The sequence below is a fragment of the Falco punctatus genome (assembly GCF_963210335.1).
Source record: "Falco punctatus genome assembly, chromosome: 5".
NCBI classification, from domain to species: domain Eukaryota; kingdom Metazoa; phylum Chordata; class Aves; order Falconiformes; family Falconidae; genus Falco; species Falco punctatus.
Genome location: NC_137584.1, coordinates 31798673 through 31817787, shown reverse-complemented (window position 1 = coordinate 31817787; position 19115 = coordinate 31798673). Strand labels below are relative to the sequence as shown.

At 36.6% G+C, this 19115-nt stretch overlaps 1 protein-coding gene across 1 annotated transcript in view; it reads left to right on the top strand.

Annotated features, from left to right (window-relative positions):
* The window catches only part of NBAS (NBAS subunit of NRZ tethering complex), a 186875-nt gene that overhangs the window by 26622 nt on the left and 141138 nt on the right, over nucleotides 1-19115 (top strand). The window contains exons 12-21 of the mRNA XM_080390504.1: nucleotides 308-436; nucleotides 3812-3875; nucleotides 5312-5505; nucleotides 6581-6838; nucleotides 7616-7741; nucleotides 8902-9053; nucleotides 9885-10019; nucleotides 10285-10363; nucleotides 11084-11188; nucleotides 11490-11626. Of these exons, the coding sequence (XP_080246630.1) occupies nucleotides 308-436; nucleotides 3812-3875; nucleotides 5312-5505; nucleotides 6581-6838; nucleotides 7616-7741; nucleotides 8902-9053; nucleotides 9885-10019; nucleotides 10285-10363; nucleotides 11084-11188; nucleotides 11490-11626 (1379 nt within the window). The remainder of the gene's footprint in view (nucleotides 1-307; nucleotides 437-3811; nucleotides 3876-5311; nucleotides 5506-6580; nucleotides 6839-7615; nucleotides 7742-8901; nucleotides 9054-9884; nucleotides 10020-10284; nucleotides 10364-11083; nucleotides 11189-11489; nucleotides 11627-19115) is intronic.

Here is a 19115-nt window from a genome sequence, read left to right as displayed (position 1 = left end):
AGTAGCTCTGCATTGCTGTCTGTGCAACTAGAAATGACACGCTTTCAGTTTTTATTTGCTGTATAACAAAGATAGAAAAGTTCACATTCCTAAAGAGTTTTTTGTGCTACGGTAGTGTTCTTCCTTTATACAGGTTGTTAAATAGTTTGGGGAAATTTTTTTTGGTTTTTTTTGGGGGGGAGGGAGGTATTCCTTGATGCATGTGGAGAGGTTTTTTTTGTTTGTTTTTTGTGTTATTTGCTTGTTTGTTTGTTGATTTTTTTTTTTATTTTTTTATTTTTTTTTACTTTGACATAATATTTGGCAGGATGGAGTTTTCAAGATGAATCTTTCTCCTGATGGAGCTCTTCTGGCAGCTATTCATTTCTCAGGAAAACTGACGATCTGGTCTATTCCATCTCTGAGACAACAAGGAGAATGGGACCAAACTGATCAGGTAAGAAGTATGTAGATACTTAGAAACATACATTATATGGCATAATCCTCTGGAGATGTGTTTTCCTAGAATGTGAAAGTAGTTCAGATAACTGTGCTTTAGCTGCTGGCTATCTTTCCAGTCAACTCCATATTTTTCAAGAGCCCTACATTTTCTTTTAAAATAATCTTTCTATTTTTTAACCATAAGGCTTAAACTTGAAAAATTAAGAAAAAGAACCAGTTTTTCACGAGGCATTTTGGTGCCAAGTGGGTAACAGTTAGACTGAAATGCTGTTTTAAAATATAAGTGGAGGCCAACACAGGTAACTTTGCTTGAATGGTTCAAACCAAATTCTGCTGGATATCTAATGTGTTCATCTATTCCTCCATTAAAATTTACCTTGCCTTCTGCCAGATAATGCTCCAGAACAGTTTGTTCATCAGATTGGTATTAGTAACTCACATGCTTTCTACAGAAATTATTTGCAAAACTAAGTAGGGGAACTTAAGATAGGAATTGCCCAGATACTGGCAAACTTTTACATGACTAGTGTGAATTTGAACATTGGGAATTGAAAACTAACTAGTTTTCAAATAAATTTCCAGATAACTAATACACTCTCTGGGTAAAAATAACTTTATATTCTAATAAGGAAAATATATCTGCATTTTTGAAAAGTGACAAAGCTGAAATGATGTACAAAGGTATGTGAAGTATTCTGGGTTTACTCCTATTAATTCATTGGCTAATAGATATAGAAAGGCTTTTCACTTGAAGTGCTGTGTGTTATGTTCTAAACCTACAAGACATGAACCAACATCAAGTCCAAACAGGGTAACCTGTCAAACAGGATCTTTGTTCACTAGACATATATGGCAGAAATTACTACTAATATTTGCTATACAGTATTGATCTCAAGATGGTTTTGTTGTACAGAAGTGTGCTTCTTAGAAAATGATAATAGAATGAAACATTTACTACTAAATGTAAACAGGTGTGCTTTAGTGCATATACTGATCAATAAATCCACGTTATATTAGCATTAAACATTTGCAGTTCCTGAACTTCTTAATAATTTCCTTCTGCAGGGTAAACCTTTGGACAGTGTACTGACTCCTTTAGAAATTCCAATACAAAAATATTTCTTCTATTTTTGTAGATGTTTTAAATTCTTAAGATTTATGCAATCATATGAAACAATGGACAGCTTTTCCCCATGCTATTGGATTTCTCTGCTCTCTGCACATGGTGCAGTGGGTACTGTAAGGTCTGCAACAAAACACTTTTTTGACATTGCATATAGGCACAGGCTCCTATAATGAGGAAGAGGACAAAATGAAGGAAGATGTCCTTTGGTATCATGATGACTATGAGGTTAAATGAACATTTTCAAGAAAAATGGCAAAAAAGATAGGCTAAAAACTTTTGACTATAGGGAATTTCAAGTCAATGAATACTTTTAGAGATCATGTGGTGTGTTGCCATCCTAAACACTACTGGTGTGCTGTTATCTTTTGAATCTGACTGCAAGAGCGGGACTACTGACTTGGAAACATGGCTGTGGTGTTGTGTAGCTTAAGTTTTGGTTCTTAGAGGTAAGCAGTCAGATCTGGTTAGGCTGTATTGACTGTGAAACTATTCTGGGTCCTGCTGGGTTGGAGTTAATTTTCTTCATTGCAGCCTGTATGGTGCTGGGTTTTGGATTTATGACCAAAACAGTTTTAATAACGTATCAGTGTTTTAGCTGTTGCTCAACAGTGCTTGCACAGCTTCAGGGCCTTCTCTGTTTGTCACTGTTGTCCCCCAGTGAGTACTCTGGGGGTGTGCAACAACCTGGGAAGGGACACAGCCTGAACAGCTGACCTTGACTGATGGAAGGGATATTCCATGCCATATAATGTCATGATCAGAAATAAAAACAGAGCAGAGGGAGGTTTTGGTGGGTACATATGGCTCTGAGACTGGGTGGGCATTGGACTGCTTTTGGTGTCACTTGTTTTTATTTTAATTTTTTTCTGGCTTGCTTTTGCTTATGAAACTGTCTTTGTCTTGACCCATGACTATTTTTGCTTTTGCTCTCCCTATGTTGTCCCACTGGGCAGAAGAGTGAGTGAGCGGCTGTGCAGTGCTTAGCTGGCATCAGTCCACCACAGAAATGTAATTCTAAGCTTATTTAGGGAAAGTGCTTTTAAAAAAACAAAACCCAACCAACCAAAGATTCTGCTCCGGTGCTGGCAAAAGTGCTGTACTGTGTGTATGTATGCATATCTATCTATCTGTATGTATTCTTAACGTAAACTTCAGATTGTTGTGAGAATACAGGTTTTGCCTAAGGGTGCTTACAGTGCTTTTTTTTTTTTTTTTGTTTGTTTTAATGATAATATGTATTCTGAAGCAGTTTTCAGGACACTATCATTTAGTGAGGGTGACATAAAACAGTACTTAACTATTTGACTGTTTGTAGAATGATTTTTATAGGTGAGACTGGTGTCCAAGTATAATGGATATTTTCATGATGTGCGTGTTTCCTATTGTCACCCACACATATTTGATAGAATAACTTAAAAGTGGCTTCATGTTTAGTTTTAATTAGTAGACCCTTCTCTTTCTACTAAAAAATTAAATCGGCAAATGACCTTCCGCTTGACCCAAGCCTGCTTCAGTTGTCAGCTGTATAATCTACCTGTATTTCCATTGCATTGCACTTAGGGGCAGGATTACTGTCATCTGTATTTGTGTAGTTCCCATGTTTCTGATATTACTAAAAGTTTTAAAAAGGCAACACAGCAACAGCTTGCTAATTGTAAATGTTGCAGTGCATCATTAAGTAATGTTGCTTCTCTTCCTGCACTAGTCAAAGGGGCTTTATAGTTACGAAGATAACCAGAGTGAACACTTACAGCACTGTACTAGGCTGGTATTCAGGAATGTTTACACAGCCCAAACAGAAGGGATTGGAGATACTTCTATATGCTTGTAGTCTTATGTATAGACATGAAAAATAAATGCTTGGCAGGCTTCTGATTGCTGGAGAGCCTTTATTTCAGAAATCTTTAGGGTGTGATTACTGTTTAATGCTGACTAGGCCAGGTCTGATGGTACTCTTGTTTTATAATACGGAGTTTTAGGAATGTAGAAGTCTGTTTTGCTATGACTTTTTTTAATTTAACTGTCTGGAGAGAAGTACAATGTCACTATAGCAGCTGTACATTTTATGTTGAAGAAAAGTTTGAATTTATGGGGAGCATTTTCATTGAAAAGTTAGTTGGTCAGCAATACAGTAAGTAATCTTCGTAACACAGATGGTCTCTTTTACTTGCATGTAATTCTTTTTTGTCTGTGTTGTGGTTTTTTTTGTTGGTGGTTTTTTGTTTTGGTTTTTTTTTTGTATAGCCAGGTTATGACGAGCTCAACCCAGACTGGAAACTCTCTACTGAAAAAAGAAAGAAAATAAAAGGTATGTGGTACCGTTAGATCATTATTTTATTCCATTGTGTAATTAAAAATATTTACACAAATATATGAAGGCCTGAAATGACTTAATTAAATCTCAATTAGAATAGCTGCCAAAATTGTATGTATAATTTTAATTTGTAGCATGGCATAGATAAATGAGTGTCACAATAGGTATTATTTAAAATCCTCTCCTAGGAATACTTTTGCAGCCATAACCATAAATAAAGATGATATTCCAGTTAGTACAGGACTTCATTTATTATTAATCATGCGATTATGACTCTCTAGAATGCTGAAATTTCAGCAGATGTCTCTGCTTGTATCAGAAGCCACTACATCATAATATTGTAGGTAATGCATTATTAGAGTCAACAGTCTAAAACCTAAACTGTCCTTTACCTTTCTTCCTATGAATGTCTAATAAATCTTGAACGCTAATGTAATGTAAAGGTATACATTTAAAATTCTAAAGGAAAAGGCCTTTGTGTCCTCCAGCTGCATTTGCCTCATGTCAGTCTCTGTTCTTTTCCCAAAATTCAGGCCACCACATGCAGGCATTAATCACCTGGTTATTGCATGGCTCTTGGAAGAGTGCAGAGATCAATAGCTATTCCATGATCCATTCATTACTGCTTGTATGCATCTATATTATTAAAAGATCTCTGTTTCTTTATGCTGTTTTTCTTGGTGATTCTGTCTTTGGGTTAATTCAGTTGACCTTTGTGGGTAGGCTGCTGACTAAGCACTGAAGTGGCAGAAAGGTGCTAAGCTGATCTGTTTCTCAGTGCTGTTTGGGGAAAGATCTGTTTTCATCAGAGATGTGGGAAATGACACTGTAGTGAACAAATTGAGTTAACTTTCTGGTGAATGTTTTCTCCCAACATCCAGTTACCATAATCAAGACAGTCTTAGAAATGACACAGCTTCCATCATCAGTCGTGGCAATTTTTATTTGTTTTGTTGGTTTAGTCTTCTTAACCTCATCTTGTAGGTTGTTTCAGAGGTCTTGTTGATAATTGTCACTTGTCCTCAAAAGCAGCGTAACTTTTTCTGATTTTCATCAATACTGTATCTTTATTGCCAGGGGGACTTGGTCAAGGATGGCCTGGGAAGTATTGAAATAGATCTTTATCAAATACCTAAAATTTATTGTATTTTGTGCAAGTAAATCTGTTTACTGTGAATTCTTTCTCCAAATAATATTAAAAAATAATTGCATCCACAATGAAGTGATTTTTTTCCCCTTCTCAACAGGTTTCTTTAACGCAAAACTGATTTAGTAAAACATAATTAATCTAAAATGCAAACTTGGTGAACCAAGGATGCATAAACAATAATCAACGTCTGTTAAATTAGGCCATCAGGTGAAATCTCTTAGTAATTGAAGTCACTTCTGTTCTTATCTGATGTTTAAAGTTATTTGTTTATTTGTTTTAGACAAAGAATCCTATTACCCACTGATAGATATAAATTGGTGGGCAGATAATTGTGTCATCCTGGCTCGCTGCTCTGGTGCGTTGACTGTGTCATCGGTCAAGACATTGAGAAACTTGCTGGGAAAGTCATGTGAATGGTTTGAGAGTTCTCCTCAGGTCACATCAGCTCATGATGGAGGATTTCTAAGCCTGGAGGTGGGGAATGTGCACAAGCAGATACCTTTTTTTGGAATGCAGTAGAACAATCTGCTTTTGTGTATGTAGTTCTAAGGGTGTTGTGTGTGTGGTGTGGTTAAAAAATGAAGTTGTTATTACTAACAGAATAAGTGATTCTGTTTCCTTATCTCCAGATAGGTATTGCAGTGAAATTCTGAACTTGCTGCAACTTAACTGTCTTAATAAAGATTTGATTGTCAAATAACCTCTGGAGGGTAGAAGTAAAACTCGTAGGAAGCTGAGTCTGAGAGGAATCTTGTTGCAGGAAACAGCGTTGACAGTTTTCACTGCTTTGTATGCTAGTGCTTTTGAAGAATACTGCAAGCCTCCCCCTCCCATTTTGAAACAAATGCCTCTTACAGAGGGAGTATATTTAAAAGAAATGAGGAACGCATTTAAATTAAGGCAAAGCCGCCACATAAGAGGTATTTTTTGTTCATCTTTAGTAGGATTCCAGGAAGGGGTAGAACATAATGAAGCTAACCAGGAATTTTCTTTGAAACTAAGAAAATCACTCTATCTGAAGGCTTACACTGAAATAGGCCTTAAACGTCTTAAAAGTTTAGTATTTATCAGAGTATCTCAATATGTATCAAAGCTTGCATGTATGTTTTTGGAAAGGTTTATACTGGAAATAAGAGACAGCCAGTACAGCCTAAGGATGTGGTCTGAGATTATATTAGCATTCAACAGAAAACCTTGCATTGAATAGCTACAAGTTGTATAGCTGTGAGTACGCTGCAGTAAGCTATGTAACAGTGTATGAAGAAGTCCCCATGGTTCTGCCTGTCTGGGGTGGTGCAGGACACTTAGCATAATAGCAGGTTGCTATTAAGAAGCCTTCAACTCTTTAAGAGATGAAGCCTCAGATCCAGGAGACGCACAGAGTTTGTGGAGTGTGTTAAGCAAGCTGAGAAATAAAGGGTTAAAAGGAGAAGAGGAGGGAGGATGTTGATTCTGAAATTTGGAGGACTGGGTGTGAAGATACACTCAATTCTCACCAAATAGTTGAGGTTTACTAGGTGGACATTTCATATTCGTGTTTTCTGTGCAGTGTGAGATAAAACTTGTTCCAAAAAGATTACGCTTGGAGAGCAGGCCTGGTGATGAAGATGAGGGAGAAGATGAATCTGACTCAGATGACGAAACTTCTGCTAAGGACAGATACTTCAGTTACCTAAAGCAAGGCCTGTACTTTGTGACAGAAATGGAACGATTTGCTCCTCCACGGAAACGCCCACGTACTATTACAAAGAATTTCCGCCTTGTCAGTTTGAGATCCACGACTCCAGAGGAACTGTACCAGAGAAAAGTAAGTGTAGAAGGAAGGGTCCTATCTCTTAATCAGCTTTATTTAGAAAGATTTCCACCCCACCCACCCCTTTAAATTCTTGCTATGTTAACAGGAGTATTTTGGACGCATATTGCTAAGTCTCTTAGTTGACGGTATAATGTGTTACCTAATTGAAGGGATCATTGTTTAAAACCAGCAATACAGTAATTCAAATGAGATGATGTTTGCAGGTCACTGAGGAGACACTGTATCATCTTGGCCAGACTTGGAAGTGTACTTGTGTGAATGTTTACAAATAATGACAGACCTGGCAAATAGATTGAATGAAATTAGTTCAGCTTGTTACTGGCTGAGGAATGGGTTAACTGGTACTGTGATGTGAATGTAGTTTACTTGCATGTTTTTTCAGGCATACATACAAATCAGGCCTGTGACTCTTGTACTGAACAGATACTTAATTTTTAGGACTACTCTAGAGAGCACTTTGTCTAGGCCATTTCAATTGTTCTGATGGTAAACCAGCTCACTTCATAGCTGTTAGTTTCCACAGAGTGTCGATGTCATACTAGTTACCTAAATAACTTCTTTCTTTTTCTTGAGGCAAAATCTCTGATTTTCTAGAGGTGTCCCTCAGATCTGAGTTTTACTCGTCTGTATCTTGAGCCATTCTCTTTCCTACCTGCTTAAGCATACTCACAGTAATTATTCCTCTACCTGTTTCAGCACACAGAATTAATATTTGATTGCTTAATATGGAAATCGGATGACTTTCATTTGCATGTGTTTGCTTTTTAGATTGATAATGAAGAATACGGGGAAGCTTTGTCTTTGGCTCAAGCATATGGCCTTGATTCTGATCTTGTGTATCAAAGACAGTGGAGGAAGTCAGCTGTTAATGTTGCTTCAATTCAGGACTATCTGGTGGGTTTGTTTTTTGTGACTTCTAGGCTTTCTTACTGGAATGTCTGCATTATCTTTACAGAAATTGAATTCTCAAGTGTGTTCTAATTTATGCAACATAAATTGGTGGCAATGTGGAGAGCTGTCTTGCAAATTTAATTTCATGTTATGTGGAAGAGAGTGGTCTTGTTAATTTAACTGAAGGCCTGATCTAGAGACTTTGGACATAACTGGAAATCTTTCCTTTGGAGTATCTTCTAATTTTCATTAACAGCAGCATGCTTTTTCTAGTATAATCTCTCCCCTACATGCAGCAGTAGATTGTTGCCTGGCAAATGAATAGTATTAAATATAAACATAAAACACCTAAATGACTTGTAAATATTTTAGAAAATGAAATGGAAAGGTGAAGTTGGTATCAGTAGCTATATAGCAAAATCTGAATAAGAAAATTTACAGTGAACTGCTACCTGTAACTGAAGCTTTTCAGTAGAATCGAATGTGGGTTTTTTTGGCTTGAAAGAAAGACTTTAAATTCAGTGAAGTGTTGTCAAAACTGTACAACCTAATGGTGCTTCTAATGGTGCTATAAGGTAAAGTCTTCAAGAGAAATATAATCTAATTTTTGTTTTTTCAAGTCAAGCGTTGATTTAATGTCAAAATAAGATTTTTACAAATAGCCGTTCTCCATGTGCTATGTAATCTCAATTGAAGATAAGCTGAGAAGACCAATAATACTCCGTGACCGTGGTGGTTTTTTTTTTTCTGTCACAGAATGCTATCGGCATGTGAAGAGGTTGGAATTAAAAATGACTGTAGTGCTATTGGGGAATACACTTGGTTTATAAAAACTGAATTTTAGCCCCAAAACATCACTTTTTATTTGGTTTAAGGGGAAGGGATACTATTGAAGGAATAAAAATAATAACTTCTATTGCAGTTGTTGTGAAAGTTCTGCTAAATCATTTGGCATTTCTGTGCCCTTTTCTGCCACATATACTCTGAGGGAATTATGTTTCCTGCGTTCTCACCTCTTTTGCTGGTTTGCATTGTCAGTCATCAGATTAATTTGGCATTCTCTTAAGTGGAAGAAACGCTTTAGAAGATTTTAACATTTCCAATGTCATTGCTTTGGAGGATTAAAACATATAATATTGTGTCTATGCTCTTTTCTTGGACAGAGCAAAATCAAGAAGCGCACGTGGGTTCTTCATGAGTGTTTGGAAAGAGTTCCAGAGAATGTGGATGCTGCTAAGAAGCTGCTTCAGTATGGCTTGAAAGGCACAGACTTAGAGGCTCTTGTGGCCATAGGAAAAGGAGAAGATGGTGGCAGGTTTGGGAAGAGTATTTTTGTTTTGTTTTCTTTTTTCTTTTTAAAGAATGGTGTGTGAAGTCTTTTCTGATAATTTGGTAATTTTTTTTTTTTTATATCAACCACTAATGAAAATGTTAAGATGCTTTTGCAGGACCTTAAGAAAAGTAATGTTTTGAATCAAACTAGTTTAAAGATGTCCATAAGGTACCTGTTCTCATTTTATGTTTGTAAAAGGTTTTGTACTGCATTTTCCCTCTTCTCTGGATGGCCTTTGACATATGAAGTTCTCTATGATGAAGAAAACACACAATCTGTTTGTGTTGCCTCTTCTGGGAGCTGCAGCTATCCCTATAAATGCATTTTGTTGTATGTCTTAATTGTAATGATCTTCTGTTGTTCAAGTGGGGAGGGGAACAAAGCAAAACACGGTGGGTCAGTGGGGAAACACATGCAGAGACAATTCTCTTCAGTATTCATTTGTTGGTGGTAGAGAGATGAGGCTGTTCTTTGTGCAGTCAGCTATTAATATTGTATGCTGTAGAGCTGCTGTCAATCCCAGTGCTAGTGGTGGAATTTAGAAATTTATCAACCATCATAGCTGTGTGGTTGGTGGTTTGGTATTTTGGTTTGTTTTAGGGAGGGGATGGAAATAAGAGATGATGCCCTCTTGACTTGTGATGAGTGCCTGCTGCTCTACAACAGCAAAAGTCAGAATTATCTTTTTCTGTAAAAGGTTTGGATTTTGGTTAAGAAATAAATGGAAAGCTGTGTTAATAAGTTTTATAAAAAATTAGTTTATGTTGTTGGTTTTTTATCAACATTGATGATGTTGTTGGGTTTGTCTTGCAGATTTATCTTACCAGGGGAGGTGGACATTGACATTCCCTATGAAGACTTTTTGTCACCAGATGAAGAAATGGATGCAAGAAAGGAAAAAGAGGCCAAGAAGCGTCAAGAACTGCTATTATCAGTAAACTTCTCAAGGTAAATGAAACATTAGGCCATGCTTTATTCAGAATTAGAGGTTTATTATAACTACAGAGTTGCAAGAATGTAATTACTCTTATGTATGTTATTCCTAATAGGAAAGTGGTTTCAAATTTAATTGGCACTATTATTGTGTCAAAGTTCTTGGTTTACTTAATTTCTTGATATATTCCAGTGCACAAAGTCATTAATTGTTTAATCCTTGCCTTCATATGATGTACAATATCAATTGCAAGCATGAAAATTCCTCTTCTGAACACAGGCTGACATTGGAACAAAAAGAACTCTGCCGTAGCAGGCTGAAGCTGTTAACTTACCTTGATCGCCTTGAAACCTATGAGGTGAGGAAACTTGGCAACTGGCTACAGTTCTTTTGAGTTCTCGTTCCATAGGTATTCCTGTTACTTTTCTATCATATATTGTAGTATTTATGTTTATATTTGTCTTGAAATGCAACAATCTCACTTGGCAAAAGTAAGCTGTTTTCTGTTCAAGCTTACTGAGATTCTTTTGCTTTACTGTTGCAAATGGCCAGCTTCTAGGGTTGAGAGGTATAGCTGGGCTGAAGCCTTCTTTGAACATGCTGTGTCTGCAGGGAATTAAGTTATGCAAAATGCCATATGGAGTTGTTGCAGGATCACTATTATTTATCTCTGTCAGTCTAATCAGTAAGTTCTGTTTGGATTCTGTGATAAATCTTCTTCCATGACCTTACCAAAGTGAAAGTTTTTGCAATGTCAGACTGTATTTTGCTTATTTTGTTAATTTTAATTTTGAAGTTGGCACTAGTCATATGACTTTTACCACATCTCTTTGTAACTAATGTTGTCTAAACTCCTATTAAGATAAAGTGGAGAATTGTCTTAGCTTGTCAATCAAAAATGCATCTGTTTTTTTCATACTGAAACAAATAAAAACCAGCATGCCTTTCCACATATATCTCATACTTACTCATCCTAAGATGAAGTAATGTGTAAGTTTTTTTGATGCTTTTGTAAATCTTGCATAAACCCCATTTTTTTTTAAAGTTGCATGTTTTTTGTGTGTGGTTTTTTTTAAAGGAAATCCTTGGAGGGCCACATGCAGCTGAACAGCACTATGATAGCGAATTCTTCAAGAAGTTCAGAAGTCAGAATATTGTACTTTCAGCAAGAACTTATGCTCGGGTATTAATATTTATTTTGTTAGAACGTAATTATGTTCTGGTAATGCTGTTTGCATTTAAGTGTATTCCCCGCCCCCCACCCCGCTTTGAACTTGGTTAAATCTCAGTGGGAATTTAAGAGGTGGGGGGTATTTTTCTGATAGTAAGTAATAAATGTGATGAGCCTGAGCTAATAATTTTCTTTATTGCTACAGAAAATTTTAAAATTAAATGTTTTTTGCATGACATAAGTTTACATTTTTTTGCTCATTTTCCGTTTGAACCAGTCTTAAGCTAGTTCTTCAACATGTTTTATTCTTTAGGAAAGCAATGTCAGAGCCCTGGAAATTCTGTTCACTTTCCATGGATCAGCTTTACTTCCACACAGACAGGCAATTCTGTCCAATTTTCCAGAGACTACTTCACCACATGAATATGCTTTCTTGTTGCCTGAAGCTTGGTAAGGATGCCTCAATGGATATTAACTAAAAAAAAAGGAGACTTTTAGGTTAATACATAAATTAGTTTTTATATATGGCAACCGGCTGTTGGTTATTACATGGAATCAAGAGAGCAGCTTTGTCTTTGTGTACTTGACTAGTCTTCATTTTCTGCTTTACTTTATGCCATTCTTGGAAGCTTTTTGGTCTCTTTTGGGTTAATATCAGGAAAGTAAGGACTTTAAATGTTCTTGTCTCCATTATGCTAAAGAGGAAGCATGGCCTCTTCTGACCTACAATGGCCTGGATTTTCAGAGGTCTAAGTACAAATCTGTGATTGATTTGTAATAACAGCCAATGTTAGGAAATTAATAATACAAGTGTTTAGCTCCCTGGAAGCAATTACATTTTCCTGGATTTGTTTTGGTATGTAATTTAATACTTAAAGAGTCAGTAACTTCAGAATCATTAATCTCCTTGTTACTGATTCTTATGCAGCTTGCTAAGGTAGAATTATGAAAAGCTTTAAATCCAGACTTTCCTATTCATTCATTTCAGCATAAGATTTTAGCTTACTGTCAATTTCATATAAATTTTTGGAAGAGTCTTCCTTGAACATCATACTTATGTTCTGTGTATTAATTAAAATATTTTTTTTCCTTCTAGAATATTTCTTTTAAACACTTTGATTATGAAATTAGTTTTGAAGCATATTGTTCAGTGCCCATGAAGAACTGGGCACTATTTTACAATAGGACTTTGAAGCCTTACTGCAGAGGGATAGTTTTTCGAATAGATAATAATTTTTTTGTAGTCTTCCAGCATTATAGTTTTTCACTTGAAGGTTTTAACAGTCCCATATAGATAATTCTCCATGTAGCAGAGGGGGTTTTCATTCATCAGGTTATTCCCCCGACATTTTTTCTAGCTTATAATGCTTACCACCTTTGTTCTTTCTGAGCAGAAATTAGTCTTTGTTTTACAATATCCAGTACTTACCAGTGCCCTTTTTATTGTGTGGATAGTATTAGGAACACATGTAGTTATTTAGTTAGGATGTGAAAACTCTTGTTTGAACATTTTATTTAAGGTAACAGTTAGGACCATGAAAAGAAATTATTGCAGTGTTTAGAAAATTAGTAAAACTTATTCACAACTTTCTCTTTTGTTTTGAGAAGGTCTATAATGTGAGAGGGTGGGAAGAAGGGTCATCTTAAATGTGATTATAATTTTGTTGATGTTCATAAACATGGTCACTTTCTTTCTGAAGGGGGTGAGAGCAAATCCCATATACACAAATCCTGCATACTGAATACTGATCTAACCTTTTTCTAAAACTGGTTCCCTGTTACAGGGATTATTCACACAGTATTGCTAAATACACTCCCTAAAACTATTTTACTAATGTAATGATTAAATATGTTTTGATGAAAGTATTAATGAGACTTAATACTTAATAGACTTAAGTTCTTACTTTGTACATTTTCTTAATGATTTTAATTTTTATTTTTTTTAATTGCATGAGCCTTTACCCCAGTCCAAACAGCTTCAGTTTCTGGCAGTTGTTTTATGTGAATCAAAGAGAATTGAAGGTCTTGGTCTTTTTAAAGTGAGTTTATTGGGCCTTTTAGTGCTAGCGTTTTTTTTTTTTAAAGTGGGTTATTAGTATGAATAGAGTTACTGGCATTCTGTAGATACATAGTTTTTGTGACATCCAGTTTAAATGTGTGCTATCTAGTTTACTTCTCTATAGAACACAGTATGTAGACATAATTTGCATTACATTAACTGATGGACCAAGGTTATGATACAACTTATGAAACTGGTTCATTCCCACATAATATTAAAAAAAGTGCAAGTGCTAACTGTAATTGATAAACTTCTGAACAAAAGGAAGACATTACAAAAATACAAATCCCAATTGGTTAAAAAAAACGTCGGCAACACTACACGTCACTGTTCAGTTTATGCAGCTTGTCATTACAGTGGTCTTGGGATAAGGGGTGAGAATGATCCAGTCTATCCTCATGAACTCTGACTCTAGAAAAATCTTGTAAAGGGTTCTGAGGAAATGACTTAGTCTCGTATTCCTCCTTAAATGTCACACTGTTGCAGTTATGAAATACTGTGTGGATATCAGCAGGATTTCCTATTTTCAGCTGCAAAAAAAGAGCAATCTCTCTTGTGATTTCTTTTAGATCATTGTTTTTCTGAAATTTCAAGGCCGTAATTCTCTGTATGAAGATATTCCATAGGGTAATTGGTTGCTGTGGTGCATGTGATGAGACCACTAACGTGGACCAACTGCATGATAATGCCCACGTTGAGTGCAGCCTGCCCTGGTAGCCATGCTTAAAGAACACCTTGTTTGTGCCTTGCTGATGCTTTCGCTGCTCAGCCTTCTGCAGGGCAGACATCTTGCTGAGCAGTGTGCAGCTCTGGAGGCAGAAAAGATTTTGGTGGAGGGAAAAAAACCCCAGTAGTGCATCTTCTAGGTTTTCTTATATGGCCCTGTGTATGTGTACGATGAATACTGTTGGGAACTGACCATCTTGTGTCTGTGTATATGGAGCACTTTAAACACTGACAGGGTTGGTTCCCAGCTGGAGCTCTCTGAGGTGACACCTGTCTTTATGGAAATTCACCACACTGCTCTGTGCTTTCATAGTTTCCCCCATCTGCAGGGGAATCTGGCTGAAGAAGAACTTGAGGTTGTATAGCAGGTGCTGCCTTGTTTGTGCACGGAACAGGCAAGGTGGGACAAATAGCCACCTCTAGCTATTGCCAAGGCAAAAACATTGAGACACAGTTGCTTGTTGTGCAGCACTACCAATGTGAATGCGCACAGAAGTGCTATATCTGAAGAATTTCATTCCCCTATAATAAAGAGGTTTTGTAAAAGTTGCATTATAAATGCTATTTCCTTTCATCTGGAGCCTTGACTTCAGCTGCAGCTAGTAAATTTTAAGTACCTAGTGAAAGAAAGGCTTATTTTGCTACTGCATTCCATAGGCATAAAGCAGTTGTTTTCTTGTTACTGGCACGTGTAATTTACATTAGGATGGCATTTAGAGGCCAGTGTCACAAAAGTTTTAAGGTCTTACCCATCAAGGAAGAGTTGGCATAATAAATGAGGGGAAAAAAAGGTAGAAGAATTTCTCCCTCCCCTCCGCCCGCCATGTTCTGGGCCAAGTTGTTTGGAAATACATATTTTTCCCCCCATATCAGCTTACAGAAAGTCTGAAGTTGTAGATAGCCTTTCATTGCTCATTTTTGGCACAGGTTTTGTAGCTTAGCACAGGTTTTGTAGCTTAGCATCTTTAGGGGTTGCTCTCAGAACTGTTCAGGAGGAGTTATGTAATATCTGAGCAGACGATTTATGTATACATAAGACTCTTGGAAAGGACTGCAGGTTATATAAGCTCAACTGCTCCTGGAATTGAGAAGAAATAATAAGACGCATTGGTGGCTCTACATGCCTGTCAGCTTCAAATTGGTATTGTGATGGACTGTCAGTAATGTGTTTCTGCAGAATTGCAATTGTAAAGTTTTCTTTTCATACTACTTCTTGGCTACTTTTATAATGATGGCTTCTAAGTCTCTGCTGTCTTAGTCATTGGGATTCATGCTCCTTCTCAAATGTCCATCAGATGTCTTAACAGATGAAGTCTGTACAACTAGAGTGAAGGTGGTAAAAGTTTAGCTATTAGGAGATGACAGCTCTTTCTTATCTCTATTTCAATAGCTACAGCTAGCATTCATAATCTATAGGTAAGACTGGTGCCCTGAGGTTTTTTTAAAGGTGATCTCAGAGGAAAATAATGCTGAACCACCATTATAAATATAACCAGTGCTTTTTTTTTCCCCCTTTTAATTTTCTTATCCTTTTTACTACATTTAACTGCTATATTGCAACATTACCGCTCACATTTTAAACTCACAGAAGTTGGGAAATTCATATATATGGTTCCCTCAACAGCCATAAGTCTGCTATATTGCACATTACTCTAGTAGTAAAAGTCTTTCCTCTTACAATAGCAACTTCTTATATGTTTCTACTTTTTCACTCCCTAACTTTCTCAAATACTGATTTTCAGTTGTAGCTTAAAGTGAATTTTCACTGGAGAGTTGTGGATGAACTCCATTTGCCTAATGAACTAGGGTGGGAGTAGAAGTATCTTCTAAAAACTTAGTGAAGTTTGTAAAACCTGAAAATTTCCACATAATTGGCTCTCACCTATGAATAGGTAAATACTACACAATTAAACTAAGAGGTTCATAAGCAGTTAACTTTGCCTTTCCATAATGATATCTTCTCCTGAACTAGGTTTTTAGTTATTGCCTGTGGCACTGCAGTTGCACTAAAGCTCTGAGAGTTCATCTCTTCTTAGTATATATGTATGTGAATTGGTTTGATGACTGAATGTCTGCAGAACTGTCTAATATATGGTCCTCACTTTTTCATATTAGTTTTCTCTTCTGAAGCTGAACTGCTTTTGTAGTTCATGTTAAAAGAATTAATCCTGTGGTCAGGGGTTGGTTGTTTTGTTTTTTTTTTTTTTGTTTTGAGTTAATGTGTGTAGTGCTACAGTGAAATAAGTAAGAAGGGCATAAGTTTTACATTCACTTCTTTTCTGTTGAGAATTTGAAGCTGTAAGGGAGCCAGGGAGAGCATGAGCTGTAACCAAGGAAGGAGGGAACTTTCACAGGAGCTGCAATGCTGGAGTTGAGCTGTCATTCAGAGGGACCTAGACAGGCTGGATGCATGGGCCAGCAAAAGCCTTGGGGAGTTCAAGGATAAATGCAAAGTCCTGTTCCTGCAACTGAATTGCAACAATAAAGGATGGAGACTGACTGACTGGGAAGTATTCTGCTGAAAAGGACCTGGATGTCCTGGAGGGCAGAAGCAGGACATCAGCCAACAGGGAAGGGCAGCAGCATGTTGTGCTGCATGAACAGAAGCATAGCCAGGAGACAGAGCAATTGGACTACCGCACTCATTCAGCTGCAGCTAGAATACTGGACCTCAGTTCAGGAAGGACGTTGGTATACTGGAGCCACGTCGCCAGAGGGCCACCAAAGTGATTGGGGACTGGAGCACTTGAAGGCTGAGAGCTCTGTGTGTGTTCAACATGGAGGTTTCAGGCAGGCCAGTAGCAGCCTTCACATAACTTTCTATAGCATATGAGCTAAACTGTGCCTGTACTGTTTATCCACAGAGCATGAACGGAATTTTCTTTATGTTTTTGAGTTGTTCATGCTGATTTGTCCTGTCTTCATCTACCATGTGTGTCTTGCCTGCATAGTCCTGAACTGTACCTTGGCTTGCTGTCCCCAGTCTTCTCATGAAAGTGTATCGCTCCCATTGTCGTATTTGTTTGTCACCTTTTTACAGGGTTTAGAACAAATTTTCTTCTATGAACATCATTATCCTTTATAAATGAACAGTTGTGAAGGAGTATTTTCAGTATGTGTTGGCAGACAGCTTTGATCTTACTCAGAGTTTAACTGTGTCTTTGAAATAGCCTGTTTTGATTTTGTGAAAGCTCTTGCTGCCTCACAACTTTAATTGTATCATCAAGAAAAAATCCACAGCAAGCTTCTAAATGGCAGTTATGTAGTGTTGGTTGATTTTTCTGATGTTTAGATTATTCAGTCTAGGGTTTTTTTAGGGGAAAAATGTTCCTCTTTCCCCAAATTCTGTTAAAGGTTTACTACATCATTAAAACATAGCTTGATTTTTTTATGTAAGATCAGATGTAACTTTTTTCCTCTGGTGGCAGAGTTGCTTCAAAAGACCTGTCGTTACGTGCACAGCAGTTGTGAAGGGTGATTAGCTGTGGTAGTCACAAGCAGGATGCCTTTTCTGTGTAACAGTTTTCTCAAAGTGTGTGGTGTTTTTGTCACACTGGTTTAGGCACCAGCTGTACTTCTGTCCTGATGAATTTGTCACGTGACCTGTGGATATTCCTAGAAAATTAAGAGCTTCTCTTTCTGCCTACCACTACTGTATTGTGTAGTATATTGGATAATTGGAAACATAAAAAATATATGTAATCAGTTATATAGTTGCATTTACTAATTCATTGCTAAACTACTATAATGGTAGAAAAGCATGTTTTCATGCAATACAAAAAATGCAGTACATGTCATAGCTTTGCAAGAGTACATATCCAGGGTGCATTTCTTATTCTGTAACTGAGGATGAAATACAGTAATTGTGATGTAATGAAACTGTTTCAGAGCCATAAGAATTCCAAAGCAACAGAAACTGGCTTTGGTTTCCTAGTTGCTGTCTGAGAAGATACAGACTGTGGACAAAAGAGTTTCTGGACTAAATTAAAAAACATTTTTAAAAACTTCCCTTACATATCCTGCATTTATACAGCTATATATATTAAATATAGCCGACTTTTAATACCTCCATATCTATTTGTAGTGGGATTATGAAAGTGCTAATCTGAATGTGAAGTCTAAAATAACTTACAATGTACCTACAGTAAAATAGGGAAATCATAAATTCTGTTAAGTGGACAAGAGTCAGCAGTAGGAAAAGAATATTTGATGGTTCAGGATTTTATATCCCTCTTATCGCAAAACATAAATTTGAGATAATTTAAAAAAAATGTAATAAAATTGGAGTCAAGCACATTCTTCAAAAACATTTTGAGTGAAAACCATTTGATGGAACACTACCTTATTTTTATCCTACAATATCTTTCATATATAGCTTTCTAGCCTCTAACAGATCAATACTAATTGTCTTAACTTAAATGTTATGTTCAGAACTATTCCAATATGTAACACAAGCTTTCAAATGCAGAATTAGTGTTTATAATATTATTTTTCAGACAGTAAGATGTGATTTAAAAAAAAAAGTAAAGATTCATCAACTCCCAAAATATTTTTAGAGAAAAACCCAAACCTACTCTAAAAGATGTGCATGTCTTTTAGCAAAAATACATTGTTTCATAAATGTGTTGGAGAATTGCATTTTGCTTGGAGCCTGAATTTGATGTGCACAAGTTAACAAGGGAAAAGATTTTAAAAAAATAAAACTCTAATCCTCAACCAGATGAGTCTTGGAGAGACAGGCCTGCTGTATGAAATGCTTGAAGGAAAAAAAACCTGCACAGTTGCTGTTGGTAATAGAATTGGACTCTGACCTTAAAACTGAATTAGACCTTCCTGTTTTGAACGCCTCTCCTTGGAGAGAAAAATAATTTGCAGGTTTGAATTAATGCAGTTGGTAGGATACAGAAACTACCAAAGAAATGGACCTCTTTTGTCAAAGGAAAGAATGGGAAGAATTGCCAAGCCAATGTAAACAATAGTGAAAAGAGCAATACTGGAAAAGTCAGCTCCTTTGAAGGAACAGAGCTGAATACCTCTGTAATCTGTCAATTTACTGGGCTCCAACCATATTTATTCTACTGTTGAAAAGAAAAGGTAAGGGCAAAGGGTGGGGGAAAAGCAGTGGCTCAGGGAAAAAAAAGTGTAGACTTACAG